Source organism: Mustela nivalis (genome assembly GCF_964662115.1).
Source record: "Mustela nivalis genome assembly, chromosome: 4".
Classification (NCBI taxonomy): Eukaryota; Metazoa; Chordata; class Mammalia; order Carnivora; family Mustelidae; genus Mustela; species Mustela nivalis.
Window position 1 is genome coordinate 69,072,457 of NC_139023.1, and position 16,280 is coordinate 69,088,736.

At 35.4% G+C, this 16,280-nt stretch overlaps 1 protein-coding gene across 14 annotated transcripts in view; it reads left to right on the top strand.

The window, feature by feature from the left end:
- The window catches only part of INPP4B (inositol polyphosphate-4-phosphatase type II B), an 837,179-nt gene that overhangs the window by 692,451 nt on the left and 128,448 nt on the right, over nucleotides 1-16,280 (top strand). For all 14 annotated transcript variants that reach the window (XM_082727238.1, XM_082727234.1, XM_082727229.1 and 11 more), the window contains one exon: nucleotides 7,485-7,662. In XM_082727238.1, coding sequence (XP_082583364.1) covers nucleotides 7,485-7,662 — 178 coding nt within the window. The remainder of the gene's footprint in view (nucleotides 1-7,484; nucleotides 7,663-16,280) is intronic.

Below are 16,280 nucleotides of genomic sequence, written 5' to 3' on the forward strand. Positions count from 1 at the left end.
TTATTGTGAGATGATTTTCAAATTTATTCTTTAGTCTAATCTGTGTTATAAAATAGACTCATACATCTTCTGTAATGAGCTTTAATTAGATGAGAATGTCTTCAATGGTTTTTTATTTTAATATTTATAGGCTGTACCTACCATTATATTACTAAATAAAAGATGTTTCCTGTTTTAGTTATTGTATTATAATTTTTCCAAATTTAAAGTAGGCCAAATCATGTTCATGAGGTGGTAAAATATAATTAAGAGTTCAAACTGAGTGATAATGAAGACCTGGGAATAAATGTTAGTTTTACCATCCATGTTAGTTGTTTAATCCAGGAGAAGTTACTTAACCTACCCAAGTTCCAACTTCCATATCTGTATGATGGAATAGTATTTGTTGCTCAAAGTTTTGTCAAGATTAAATAAAAATAATCTTTACAAAGCATTTAGCATAATTCTAGTCCTGTAATGTAGACTCTGTGATTATTGGCTATTAAAATGAGAGAAAGAAAGAGATTTGGATTATTAGTATAAATTCCACAGTACAAATTTGCTCTATTAGAACTCCCAATGAAAATATCTTTAGGTTTAATGGGGAAAAAATGAAATGTCTCTTAAATATATTTTCTGCCTTCCTGACTTCTTATCATAGACTCATAATCACCAACACTGTAATACCATATTCTGGAAACACCTGCTTACTTTTGCCCAGATTTATGAAGGTGTAATTGACAAATAAAAATTATATATATAAAACATATAACATATATAATATGCAATTGTTACGTGTTATATTTTTGAAATTCTCACCACAAATTATTTAATCTACCCATCATCTCACATGGTTATTATTTTCTTATCTTTATCTTCATCTTTGTCTTCTTATATTCTTTTTTGTGGTGAGAACACTTGAGGTCTGCCTTCTTAGCACATTTCAAATATACAATACAGAATTGTTAACTATAGTCATAGTGCTGTACATTAGATCTCCAGAACTTATACACCTTGTGTCACCAAAGCTTTGTATCCTTTGACTAATGTCTTCCTATCTACCCCCCCCTCCTTCCCTGGCAACCACTATTCAACTCTCTGCTTATGTACTATACCCTGGGACTGACCTGTTTTAAGGTCAGTGATATGATTGGTGATATGATAAGGTCAGATATATGATTCAGTGATTTTTAGTAAATTTATAGAGTTATGCAATCATCATCACATTCCAACGTTTAGAACATTTTCATCACCCCAGAAAGGCCCCTCATGATCATTTACAGTCAAAGAAATTTTTACTTTGACAGTATATTTGGGAATGGTTTCTATTCTTGTACTTAATCTTACTATGTATTAGGCATGCAAATGGATACAGTCCAGGATGGAGTTGAAAAGTTTTCGAGGTGAGAGGAAATCAGAGGACATGATTTGGATATTACGCAATGACACCTTTGCAGTGGAGTGAGCATGAAATACCAGAAGCCATACTAGGCAGAAATAGAAGTGACCAGACCCTTGAAAGCTAGCAAAGGAATTAGGACAAGTGATTTCAGGAATAAATGGAAATAGGCCATGGAAGGAAGTGAAATCATATGGGACTTTGTTTATTTAAAGGTCATATAAAAGTGCCTGAAAATTCTTGAAAGGGCAAAAATAGAGCTAAGGAAATATTGTATATAGAAAAGAGGTCTTAATGGTTAAGAAATTGCTGATAAGAACTTCAAACTGAAGGGGCACCTAAGTGGCTCAGTCCTTAGGCATCTGCCTTCTGCTCAGGTCATGACCCCAGGGTCCTGGGATTCCTGCTCAATGGGGAGTCTGCTTCTCTGTCTGCCACTCTGCCTACTTGTGCTCTCTCTCTATCAAATAAACAAATAAAATATAAAAAAAAAACAACTTCAAACTGAAAAGCGGGATAGTAGGAGCCACTGTAATCGAGAAAATAGGCTGATTTTCCTTGAGGGTAAGTTGAGCTGAAATGAATTTTAGGACGTTTTCCCTCTTAATTAGCATTAGCTGTCACAAAGCTAATAAATGGCAGAATCAAGTATATTATTCAAAACATTGACTAAAAATTCTGTGAAACCAATATTTGTTTTAAAAAGAGTTGATTCAAAGATAAACATTAATTTAAGCTTCGATCATATAACTAATGTAATTACGTAAGTGAAATCCATACAAGGTAAGCAAAACAAATGCCGTTTTCCTCTTAGTTCTTTTATCTAAGCTATACTTCAGCAAAAAACAGGAAGGATGCATGGGGGAAAACAGAGAAGTATGTTTTTACCTTCTACAATTTCTTGAAGCACGTTGTTAAACCCTGTGAAGCCAAAAGGGTATATTCAAGTGCACTAAGGTGTAAATTTTCATTTATTATCCACATAGTTTTCTTCTCAGTTAGAATTGAGAGAATGTCTATCCCTCCCTCAGGATTCAAGAGATCGTTTTTTCACAAGTAGTGCTTGAGTTGGGAAAAAATAAGTGGAAATAGTCCTTAGGTTTTTCTCTGGAGATTAAGTTCTGCCTCAGAAGCAGAGGCGCCATTATTCTTTATCATTCTTTTCTATATTCCTTAACCCTAATTCTCTTCTGCCTGTGCCCCCTCCCTGATCTTTTCCTTCACTTTTCCCTCCTTGTCTCTTCCTCATTTCTAATCTATGTTCTTTCATGACTCTAGTTACCAACATAATGACTTGGTTGGGCAAATGGGTTAAGGGTGGAGGTGGTGGTGGCATGGGGGAGGAAAGGTGCAGATAAGTGGCAGAGCAAGTCCCAGGATCTGGGTGTGGGCAGCGAGCTAAGGGAGAATTGCTCTATTTTGCTCTCCTCACTTGCCCCCTGCCTCCTTCAACCCTAAGTGTAAGTCAAGGATTTCGGGTCTTAGAGTAAGAAATGGAAATGGAAAGATCAGTTTGTGAGGTAGAAGATGATGGCTTGCACCAGGCTTGTTGCAGTGAGGGTGGAAATAAATGGTTGAAATCTGCTTACATTTTGAAAGAACAGAAAGAATTTTCTAGGGGGAGATAATGGGTAAAGGTAAAAGAGGAAGAAAAGAGAAATATGCCACATCAAACAGACTTGCCATTAACTGAGATGGGAACATGTATATAAGGAGCTGTTGTGGAGGACGTGGGGCAGATACAGACCTCAGTTTGGGAGCTGTGAAGAGGAGAGCTTTTGTTTTTAATTAGAGTTCCGGGAAGAGGTCTAGGCTAGAGAAGTGGATTTGGGAATCATCACAACTGAAGTATTTAAACCAGAAGATTAAATGGAATTACTTAAGAAGGGCATGGAGACTAACAAAAGGAAGTGACCCCAAGGAGTGAGCTTTGGAGGGGGCCAACACTAGAGGATGAGAAGATAAGGAGGACCAGCAAAAAGCAAATGAGATGGAATAAACACAGAAGAACATACAGCCATTGGTTTAGTTGTATTTTGGCTAGCAATTAGAGTCTATGAATATGAATGTTATTTCATATTCTTTACAACTTCAGAATATAACATCCCTGGTAACAACATGTACATGCCCCTGTGAGTTACAAGTGTGTATGTGATATGCATATTTTCTAATTAAACTGATATATAACTAAATAGATATATATTTAAGTATGTATATGTACAGATAGATAGATATACACACACACACACACACACACACACACACACACACATATATATATATATATATATACACACACACACAGACCACACAGACTTTAATTCACTGCTTCATCAATAGAAAAATAGTATGAAATTAATTTCGATTTTCGTTGCCCAAGATTTGCTATATTTACATCTTATAAAATATTTTTTGTCCAAGCAAATACTTTGTCTTTCTTCTGGTTTTGTCTGATTGATATTTAGTTCAAGTGTTTGGATTCAGTTTAAATTTCAGACCACTATAAAATAGAGTTTAGCTATATTATTTTTATCTCAATAATTAAATTATACTCATAACTTTCCATTTAAAAAGCTATAACTGTTAAAATATATGACATGTTTAAAGTGTAAGGCACTGAATAGGTAAAGGAAATTTATGCACACTTAAAATTATTTTGTGGGTGGTGATATTTTTTTTTCCATACCATACTATTTCATCCTGGACATCAATGTTGGCTTTTACTGTGGAAAATGAATCTTTCTACCTCACTAGGTAAGATGCTCATCATTAAATAACCTAATGGGGAGAACCAAAGCCTGCTAGGTTATTTAGCTCAATGGAGACTGACTTAGGAGTAGGGGGCAGGAGTTCTGGGAGCATCCCACGATGGAGACTGGGGAAGGAGAGGAAGAGGAAGGGACTATGCTGGGAGGGAAAAGAGGAAAGGATGATGAAAATAGTGAGGGGAGGCAGCGCTGGTAAAGAGAGGGAAGCAAAACAACATGAGCTAGATATAAAGACGGAGTACAAATCTAGCCTTGTAAAGGGTATCATGGAAATGAGAATAACTAAGGAACAAGGAACTTGAAACTTAGAACGAGAAAAAGACCTTTATCAGAGGCATGACGTAGCAAGACCAAGGGTTTAGAGGGGATTCACAAACAAAGCAAGGGCAGCAAGTGTCTCTAAACGTGCTCAGCTGTGCCTCTGCATCATCTGCATTTCCTGAGCTGGTTGTTACAGTGCTATAGTCCACTGAAGCAGAATCTTTCAGTGTTGCCAGGAAATCTGCATTTTTCAAACAAATACCCAGGCCCTCTCCTCATCCACAAGTGAATCGTATGCCTGCTAAAATTTGAGGACCACTGAACTATTAATTAGAACATGTAGAAATAAAGAACATGTAAGAAATACATCTTGAAAATGTGTGTAATAGACTCAAATGGAGAGGAGAGGCTAAACAAATGTGCAGAGTAAGACATATGTAGGAAAAAATAATGAAAGTAAGCATACCTGGGTGACTCAGTCTGTTGAGCATCTGACTTTTGGCTCCTATCAGGTCATGATCTCAGGGTCCTAGGATGGGGGGATCAAGTCTCTTGTGGGGCTCCATGCTCCAGTCTGCTTGGAATTCTTTCTTCCTCCCTCTCCCTCCCCCCTGCCCCTCCTCCCCTGCTCTCATGCCTTGACATGTGCTCTCTCTCAAATAAATAAAATCTTTAAACATAATAATGATGATGAAAGTAGGTAAAATTCAGGAATAAAGTAACAATGAACTTCCAGGGAAGTATGAGATGAGTAGAGAAGGAAAGCAATGGTGCCAGGAGTCCAAAGAATGCATGGGATTGAATTATGAGAGGACACGCATGACATCCTCAAAGAGGACAGTTATGGGACGAGAAAGCTAGAAGACCACACATGGCCTCCAGAACTCTGCTTTCCAAGAGCTAAGCTGTGGGAGGCCTGTAGGTTCCCAGAAGTTGACAGCAGAAAGCAAATTATGACAGGAAGAGCAGAATAGTGGAAAGGGACCACCAAGCAGCTACTACACGTTCTTTCTCTGTCGAGTCTCTAGAGTCTTTCTCTGCTATTAGAGGTGCTGGGTATCAAACATCATCCCCACCCCCACGACCCACTAATATCTTTAGATAATCTCTTTCTTTGCAAAAATAACACGGAGTTGTTTGTTTTCTTGATCCACTGTGGTGGATTGAACCTTGTATCTGGTCTGAGTACAGATGAGTAAGGGGTACATCAAAGGTGGTGATTTTTGTTAGAGGCCTTTGCACACTCCCGAGCGAGATCAGATGAACCAGAAAAAGGTATAGGTGATTGGCAGGGATGACTATCTTCTTTCTCTTCCTCACCACTGTTCTTCGTTCATTTGCTTTAATTTGCATTGAAATACATAGAGTAGGGGCACCTGGGTGGCTCAGTGGGTTGAGCATCTGCCTTCGGCTCAGGTCATAATCTCAGGGTCCTGGATCGAGCCCCACATGGGCCTCTCTGCTCGGCGGAGAGCCTGCTTCCCCCTCTCTCTCTGCCTGCCTCTCTGCCTACTTGTGATCTCTCTCTGTCAAATAAATAAAATATTAAAAAAAGAGAGAAATACATACAATAAGTAGTTATGGTGTGTTTTATTTTTTTAGCTTCCACTTCTGAAATGTAGAAGTCTGTAAGGACAGAATTAAGAGCAAATTCTCAGTGTCACACACTGCTGAAGTGTTTCTTAGCCTTCACAAACCTGTATCCCTCATCAGCTTGTTGTCCTATCTTCTGAATAGTCCAAGCGACAAAGGATTTTTCTTTCAATCACTGCAATAAATAAATATATAAATAAAACAATAGGAACAGTCATTATAGGTTTACAAAAAGGAGTGTTGTCTTACCGAGGAAACTGATACCTTCCCATCAAAGTCATTAGTGTGAATGGAAGAGGAGGAAGAGTGCTCCCTACTTGTTAATTTTTCTTATTGGATTCTAATATTTCTCAATAAGAAATGGAATTATGGGAATGTTAATAGTTTAACTGGTAAGTAGAGAAAATACTCTATAAGTACTCATCACAGAGTGCAGGATATATGAAAAATGCTTTGACAGTGGATGCAAAGGGATGTAGGCAAGCGCTACGCCAGGCCAACCCAGGGCACTTCTCTCTTCTTTCACTTTGGCTAGTGTTTTGCTGTTTTATTCCTTCCCCTGCCGAAATGCTTCCTGTGTCTTTCCTTATCAAAAGATTCCTTCATTCCATGGAATCCTTACCCCTGTAGTATGCTTGATTAGATGAGGATTATAAAAGTCAGTAATTCTTTATTTAGTAATCACTTTTAGATTTTTCTTTACAAGTGAAATGAGAAACCACTAGGAACAAATTGGGTAATGATAAAATAGCCTAGTGAATTTTTTATGCTATCAATATTCTTGTTCTAGCCAATAAAATTCTCCTTATGCCCATTAATATAATTTGGCATTAATATATTTTCCTGGCATTAATATATTTTCTCCCCATTTCCCAGCTATTAAAATTTACTCACTCTGCCATGTCTATCCTGGGGGAAAATATAGGTAGTACTTACTGAATGCTTGCTCTGTGTTAGGCACTTTTGTAGGCATTTCACATGAATTATGACCAAGCTTACCCACCTCTTAGAATTCTTGTATATTTATTCATGATTTCCTGTGGAGGAAACTGAAGCCTGCCTAAGGTCACCGTGCTAGTAGGTGGCAGAGCCAGGATTTACATTCAAATTAGCCTGAATATAAAAGCTCATACTTTCACTCCATATTAATGTGACTTCAAATTTATTAGTAATGAACAATAATTTGTTTTGAATACTAATACCTGACATATGTAATTATGAGAATCTTCCTTGTAGTTGAGCAAAACTTGATTTATTTCACTTTTAAAATCTTTGAAAAACAATCTTGGTCTTAAAAAATATCTTGGTCATTTTGCTTAAAAAAAACTCTTAGGACATCATGAAAACCTCTTAGAATAGTTCTTATCTGTTCAAAAGGAAATCATGCTATTTGGAGTTCAGTTTCTCATTTGCCATCTGGTACTAAGGGCTGCAATTGCTTTCTGCTTTTTTTGTGTAACTTGCCTTTATCTTTGTTGTTCCAGTACTGGATACCAGTTTATTTACTATTCGCCTGAAAACACAGCCAAAGCAAAAGAAGTTCTCAGCAACATCAATCAGCTCCAACCTCTGATAGCAACCCATGCAGACCTACTGCTTAATTCTGCAAGCCAGCATTCTCCAGACAGCTTGAAGAATTCTTTAAAGATGCTTTCAGAAAAAGTAAGATCCAAATCACTGCTAACCGTGGGGAAAGTGAAATCCCCAAATCCCCATGGGTGTTGCTTTCTGCATACATTGCCTTTCATAGCATCTGGAAATGTTAAATAGACCAGGTTAAAATGTAAGCTTCAAAGAATTGCCACAGGATCAAAATGAATAGGCCTCATTCTCTTCTCAAATCTTACGAAGCATTAATTTTTTTTTAAGTAGGAAATGAAACCTATTATTGGCTGAGGTATATTTCCTCTTTTTCTTGACATCTTTCATTCTCTTTGGTTCATGGTCTTATTAAATGAGTTAAATTAGATTTTGAAAATTACTTTATTTCCCTCTGGTGACCAACTAATTTTTATGCATATGAGGCTCTATGTTTGAATAGGAGTGTCACTTCATTTGAAAGCACAACTTTGATGTGGATTCTTATCAGTAGCGTGGGGTGATTCCTCTGCCTTGGTTTGCTTTCTACAACATTATCTACTGGGAGAAGGTTTTTAAAATTTCCAAAAATATTAGCTATTGTTGGAAATGTAATGGGACCTAAGCCTTAATTTTTTCAAGGATGACTTGCACCTGTACATGCAAAGAGGTAAGATAGTCTGGCATGGGTAAATACTGAACATCAACTTCCATATCTAATTAAGGCAGCTGAACGATTTAGAGAGATCCAAAATGGAAAAGAGAAATTGCAGCTTGATTTTAAATACAAAACCAGGTGTCCTGGAGTCCAATTCCAATATACTTATCCTTAACCTTCGCATTCTGAGGACATCTTGCAGTTTATTATGAGACAGTTCCAATAAATATGACCTTGAAGAAACTGAGCAAAAAAAAAAAAAAAAAAAAAAAAAAACCAAAGTTATCATTTAAGAATAAAATAACTATAGTTTGTCATGTCTCTAAAGAACAGATTCATAAAAACTGGGGTATTATATATGTATATATTTTTGATCCATATATGTTAATTTATAATATTAATACCTGGCACTTACTGAACATTTTAAAGTGTACATTACCATATATTTTTCTTATAGAAAAAAATAATATATATTTTCATTAAAAATTTGCTCATATCTATTCAACAAGGTCCACTGAATTGTCTCATAAATTAAAAAGTGAAAAATGACAACCTAAGTCTTCTAGTTCAAAATGCTGCATTCTTTCCATGATTTAACAGGTACTTCCATCATGAAAAGGAAAGAAAAAAATTGACCCACATTTCACAGATACCCTACTTAGCCAAATATTGTGCTTTATGGCTTACATTGTTTCATTTAATCTTAAAATTTAATTTTCAAATCGTGGGTACATATTATCTCCTTCTCACACAGGACAATGATTGAAGCTCAGAGTCATTAAAAAAAGATGTGTGAAATCATGGAGCTAGAGTCAAACCTGGGGTTCAAACAAAACCAGCGTTCAAACCCAGGTCTGGTTGACTCTGGAATGGAAAATCTTTCTGGTATCTTCTGTGTAATATATGTGCTTTGACATTTCCTTTTTAAAAGTATTTTAACATCTTTTTGTTAGACATACTCTTCAGTAATACTTCAGTATTCTAATAGTCAATAAATAGGTCATGGCTAGAAAAAAGTGGGGAAAAGAGGAGAGTGTTGTATATAGTAAAATAACATAATCTCAGTTTCGTGATTGCTTTTTTGGACTTGTAGATGAAGTGAGGTTGTTCTGGGTTCACCTAAGTAGAAAATCTTAGCAAAAAGGACATAACTGCAGTGATTACAGAGCAATATTTATATTCTTCCTGTGCATTGGGCAGGGGTTTGTCATTTCATAGACCATTTATTTACAACTTTCTGCAATGATTGGGGTGGGGCATGGGACAGGGTGTGTATTTTTCCTGTAATTCAGCCTTGCTCCAACTTTCTCCTCTCTGTTTTTCTACTAAGTAGACACACTTCATCTACTCATAAATCTGTCAGACCTTGTAATCAGGGGGAATTTTTTTAGGTTGAGTTTGCAAGCCATGCATTATTTTAAGAACTCATGCCTGGAATTTCAAAGAATTATTGAAGTTAACAGAGTTTTGCATAATCTATCAAGATGGCTAATAATTTATGGTTTAAAAGAACGTATGATCCATGAATTTAGCATAAAATGTAAATATTCTTAGTGGCATCTTAAATCTTATTATAATTTAATATTAGAAAGATGTAGCTTAAAATATTTTCCATTTTTTTGTTATTGTTTTAAGATTTTATTTCTAAGTAATCTCTATACCTAATGTGGGGCTCAAACTTAACCATCACAATATCAAGAGTTGCATGCTCTACTGACTGAGTCAGCCAGGCGCCCCTAAGACATTTTGTGTTTGAGATCAGGGTCTTTCACACTGTGGGTTAGAGCATAAAAATCCTTTTTTTGTTGAGAAGCCTCTTGTTTCTTTTAGAGTCTGAACTGTCATGTTTACAAAATAAGTACTTGGTTGTTTTCTTTGGAATTCATTCATGTGGCATATTCAATACATAAAAAGGATTATCTATGGTCATACTGATCAAGGAAACTCCATAGTCAAATATGGGAAAGTTCTCTGTACTAGGCTGGGGAGGTTGGGGAAGGCTAAGGGCAGCCCATGGGTAGTATAGAGGAGGGATTCAATTATTTTGTAATGAGATGGCATCTCTCCTCTTAGGTAACATGTTGCCTCTGGAGATGATAGCAAAGAACACGTTATCAGATCAATGTATGCACAGAGTCTGGGGTGGAAAGCAAAGGACAACAGAGACAATTGCATATTCAGAGAATCTCAGAGCAGCAATATTTGTAGATTTAAAGTCAATTCATGTCATCTCTGTTGTTACTGATAACCAAGCCATAAGACTAAGGCTCCCCAGCAAAATTCCATCCCTCTGAACAACTACTGGTAGAAACAAACAAACAAACGAAAACAAACAAATAAAACAAAACAAACAAAATACAATTTATGAAAAGTAAAAATATTTACTGAGTTTATATTAATTATCAGGTGCGGTTTCTGACACTAGGTGTGCAAAATGGAATAAGACACAGGTCTGTTTCTTGTCTTCCCAAGAGATTTAAGGTTCTTGATAATGGTTATTTATGATTCTGATGATGATGACAATAATAGCTAGCATTACACTTTAATAACTGTAAGTGAGGTATTATAACTCTCCACAAGTCCACGAAGTGGACACTATTATTTTCAACATTTAATCTTTTTAATCCTATGAAGTAAGTATTGTTTATATCTTTATTTTATACAGTAAGGGGAAACTGAGGTACAGAAATATATATATGCACCCAAAATCACACCTTGTGAGTGTAGCTCCAGATACTGTGAGCTTAACTGCTATACAGTATGGTGAAATGTTCCATGAATTCCATGATGGACACTTGGATATGCAGTGAAGGAAACAAGTAAGGTTGTGGATGTAGGAGTGGGGAAGACAAAACTGAAAATCCATGAGAATAAAAATGTTTTATAATTTTTTCATGTCCTAATGAGCACAAACTCAATTAAATTGTTCTAATTTAGTATATCTTCTGATAAATGACTGGGTTTGTTTATTGCATATTAATCCATGAAAAGAATAAAGAAATTATTTAATCTTTTAGAGTCATAACAAAAGACAGGCCCTAAGCTTATATGAATAGCTTGAACAGAGAAGACAAAGGATAGGCCTTTTAACATAAGACCTGAAAGTTTAATAATAGGATGTGATAAAAATTCATTTTCCTTTCTGCTAGACTGAAAGTATGTAGTACTATGGAAAAGGAAAGGGAGAAAAAAGTAATGTGATGAAATTCAAACTGAAAAACTAAGGACCTAAGTATAGACCAATGTATGGGTATTTATCTCTAATAGCTTAGATATATATGTGACATTAGCGCTTTTTTCATAATTTTTTTATTTTTCCTTTTTCTCATTTTATTTTATTTTATTTATTTTTCAGTGTTCCAAAGTTCATTGTTTATGCACCACACCCAGTTCTCCATGAAATACATGCCCTCCATAATACCCACCACTAGGCTCACCCAACCCCCCACCCTCCTCCCCTCCAAAACCCTCAGTTTGTTTCTCAGAGTCCACAGTCTCTTATGGTTTGTCTCCCCTTCCGATTTCCCCCATCTCACTTCTCCTCTCCATCTCCTAGTATCCTCCATGTTATTCCTTATGCCCCACAAGTAAGTGAAACCATGTGACCTTAGCTTTAAAGCTCATCACATTCTTTATTTCACAGAGATTGATAAATCCTGTTTAGAAAATCATCATCATTATTATTGCTCACTAAAAAACAGTATCAAGCACTTAATTATGTTTGGTATTGGACTAGAAGCTATATGAATAGAAATGGCCCTTAACTTTTACCATCTAAAATTTTAAAAAGTGGGTTGTGTCACATTATGACAATTGCTAAATGGTAACAATAACAGGATTTTATTACAAGATTAGAGGCTAAGCTCACATTATATTTAACAAAATCTCACAACTTCTGATTTCTAGTATCCTTTAAGCTTAACATGATATGCTGAAACACCCTACTGTATTCAAAACAAAGAAAACAAAACATTTTATTCTAACATTTAACTCAGGGTTTTCTTAAGAAATATGCTGGGCTTTTTGGGTTTTTGTTTTGTTTTATTTTTTTAATGACAATGCCAGGAAGCTGGTATACTAAGAAGTTGAAGATACACATAGTATATTGATTTTGTTGATCACTTAGGTACTGAGAAGGAATTCTTAGTTTTGTTTACTTCAAATACTCCTAGATCTATCTCAGTTCTAAACCAAACAGAAGAACTTAATGAGTAGAGGTTCTTTTGTTTGTTTTATTTAGAGTTGGTGAAAGTATATATAAAGGAATATAAAAATAAATAAATAAAATGAAATTTCGTGAAAGCATTTCTATTTCTTCTTTTTATATTCCTCTTTAAATGGTAAACATTTAATTGGTGAAATAAGCATATACAAAGCAAAAATGAAGCAGGAAAATATGACCCATAACCAGAAGAAAGATCGAGCAACCAAAAGAGACCCCCAAATGACAGAAATAATGAAATTAGCAGATAAGGACCTTACAACAGCAATTATAAATATGGTCCATATATTTAGGGAAGCTGAGAAGTACATAAACAGTGAGGAAAAAATGGAAATCTAAAAAAGAATAACATAGAAATGAGAGAATTGTGAAATATAATGTCTAAAAACTATATAGTAGGTGGGCTTAGCAGATTGGTCACTTGAGAAGAATAATTAGTGAACTTGAAAACATAGTATTAGAAACCATTTAAATATAGAGATACAGAAATATAGAATAGATATAGAAATATAGAAACCATTTAAGTATAGAAAGAAAAAGACATGAAAACATAAATAGAACAAAAATGACTTACAGAACAATACCAAGAAGTCTCGTATGCATGGAACTGGAGTGCTGGAAGAAGCAGAGAGGAAAACAGAAAAATATTTGCTGAAGTGGTGATGAAAATCTTCAAAATTCAATGAAACAGTGAAACTATAGATCCAACATGCTCAATGTACTCCAAGCAGAATAAACTGAAAAATGAAGGTACATCACCATTAAATTATTGAGAAGCAAAGATAAACTGAAAATTGAGAAAAAGAAAAAGAGATATGAAAAGAATTACTCACAGGCTTCTTATTAGATACTATGTAAGCCTGAAGACAATACAGTTATATCTTCAAAGTATTCACACACACACACACACACACACACACACACACACACACATATTCTATATCAAAAGAAGATTATCTTTCAGAAATAAAGAGGAAATAAAGACCATTGTAGACAAATAAAAACTGAGAGATTTCATAGAAGACTTTCACTATTACAAATTTTAAAGTAGTCTTCAGGCAGAAGGAAGTGATAACATGTAAAAAACAGATCTACACAAAAGAATAAGGAGTGCCAGAAATGGTAAATATCTGGACAGTTATAAAAAATTTCAAACTTTAAAAACTTAAACATATTTACTCTTTAAAATAAAAGTAATACCCAAGGGTGCTGGGTGGCTCAATCAGTTATATGTCCAACTCTTGATTTCAGCTCAGGTCATTATCTTAGGGTCCTGAGATTGAGCCCTGTGAGGGCTCCAAGCTCAGCATGGAATCTGTTTGAGATTCTCTCTCAAAGAAAAAAAAAATTGGAAAAAATAAATGAAAATAATATCCAATGTATTATGTAGCTTGTAACTTATTAGTGTAAGTATAGATATAGTGGAATGGAATAGAGAATCTAGAAATACATCCACACGTATATATTTCAATAACTTCAGACAAAATTGCAAAGAATATTCACTGGGAAAATGACATTTTTTAACATAAAACTCAGAAACAGTTGGAAATCCTTAGGCAAAAACAAAAAACAAACAAACAAAAAACAAAAACACAAAAATCCTTTCCTTATCTTTACATCACACATCTATAAAAATTAATTTAAAATGGATCATAGATCTTAATATACAAGCTAAGAGAAAGAAGCAAACAAACAAATGTCTAGATGACAACATAGGAGAAAATTTCTGTTATCTTGGGTTAGACAAATATTTCTTAGGACACAAGAAGTAGGAACCAAAAGAAGAAAATAAATGATACATAAGACATCATCAAAATCAAAAACATCCATTAAAGTTTCCAGGAGACACTAGTCAGAAGACACTATTAAAAAAATGAAAAGGCAAGTCATTCAAACGCAATTTGAAAAGATAGAATACATTTATTAAAAACACTGGAGGGGCACCTGGGGGCTCAGTGGTTTTAGCTTCTGCCTTCGGCTCAAGTCATGGTTGCGGGGTCCTGGGATCGAGCCCCGCATCGGGCTCAAACACCTGAGATCAGGTTGTGACTTCTAATCTTGAGAGACTTTCAAATTCAAATAGGTGACAATGCTGGTGGTGGGTAGAGATGGGTTTTTGAGACTGGGGCATAAAGATAGTTGAAGATATCGAGAAATGAGTTTTATCACCAATAGAAAAAAAAAATGCTTTCAAGGTAGTTGTTTAAGCTTCTTTAGGATCCACTTACTATATTTTAAAGGAGCCTGGAATGAGGAGTCAAGAAAGAAAACTGAAAAGATCATTCAAGAAAGAGGAGCATGGGGGCGCCTGGGTGGCTCAGTGGGTTAAGCTGCTGCCTTCGGCTCAGGTCATAATCTCAGGGTCCTGGGATCGAGTTCCGCATCGGGCTTTCTGCTCGGCAGGGAGCCTGCTTCCCTCTCTCTCTCTGTCTCTCTCTCTCTCTGCCTGCCTCTCCATCTACTTGTGATTTCTCTCTGTCAAATAAATAAATAAAATCTTAAAAAAAAAAAAAAAGAGGAGCATGGAGCATAAATAGAAGAGTGCACTTCGCAGTTTACAATGAATTACCACGTGGGTTTCACAAATAGGCATTGTAATTTTGTGCAAACTAGGGAAAAGTGATTATGTGATTTAGCCAAGGTCAAGTGAATAATTCCTATGATCTGCCCAGATGTCAAGTAACTCTACTGAAGGTTCAGTGTTCTTTTCTTTGGGGAATGTTGAACACATATTACTAATTCCAGTGTATAGCACTATTGCCCTGTGAAATAATTAAAAGGCTTATCAAACTGGAAGTGCCTAGATGGCTCAGTTGTTGAGCAACTGACTCTTGGTTTTGGCTCGACTCATGACCTCACTGGTCCTGGGATCAAACAGTGTAGGGCTTCCCCACTCACTGGGGAGTCTGCTTGAGAGATTCTTTCCTTCTGTCCCATCCCCTCAATTAAATGAATAAGTCTCTAAAAAATGAAAATAACCAGACTTATTGTGGTGATAATTTTGCAGTATATCTAATGTTGAATCCTTATACTGTACACATGAAACTGATAATACCTTATGTCAATTATACCTCAATAATAAAAAAGAAATCAAATGGTATCAGAGAGGGACCGATGTAGCTGATGAAAACAGATGAAGCTAGCTGGGTGCAGAACAATAGGGAGTGGTAGAGTCTGGAAAAAAAAATAAACAGGATTCTTTTTTGCAATATACATGGCTACTAAAATAATAATCAACTGTTTATGTCATGGGCTACTTCTGTATTGCAGGTGCGATTAGGCATCACTGAATTTTTTCAGTTGAAAAAGAAGATTCTAAATAAATTGATACTTTGTGTAATTTGTTGAGATCACTAGTTAAAAGGGGTGGTTTTAAATAAACATATTCTTAGCTATTCCTCTGCCATTGATATTTAGGAACCTAGGAAATTCACCCCCAGGAAAGGTAATTTTACTGGTATTATACTTGCAAATAATTCTGTATGTTACTTTGAAGAACACTTGTATAAAAATATGAATTGGAAAAATGTCAGTAAGGCAAGAAAACATTTCATTTTTAAGATAACATTTCTCTCTTTTAATATCAACCAAAATGATCTACCTTAGGTTCAGAGATTATGCTTTTTTTTTTACTATATTATTAAACTATTTTAAAAAATTGTTTTTCCTACCCTTAGGATAACATTTAGACAGTCCTTTTTCTTTCCTTTAATGCAGTGTGAGCTGAGTCAGAAAAGGAAAACATTTTCAATACTTTGAGCCAATGGGCAACTCAGAGACACAGTCACATCTTTCTTAGGATTTTAACTTCCCTAGTATCAT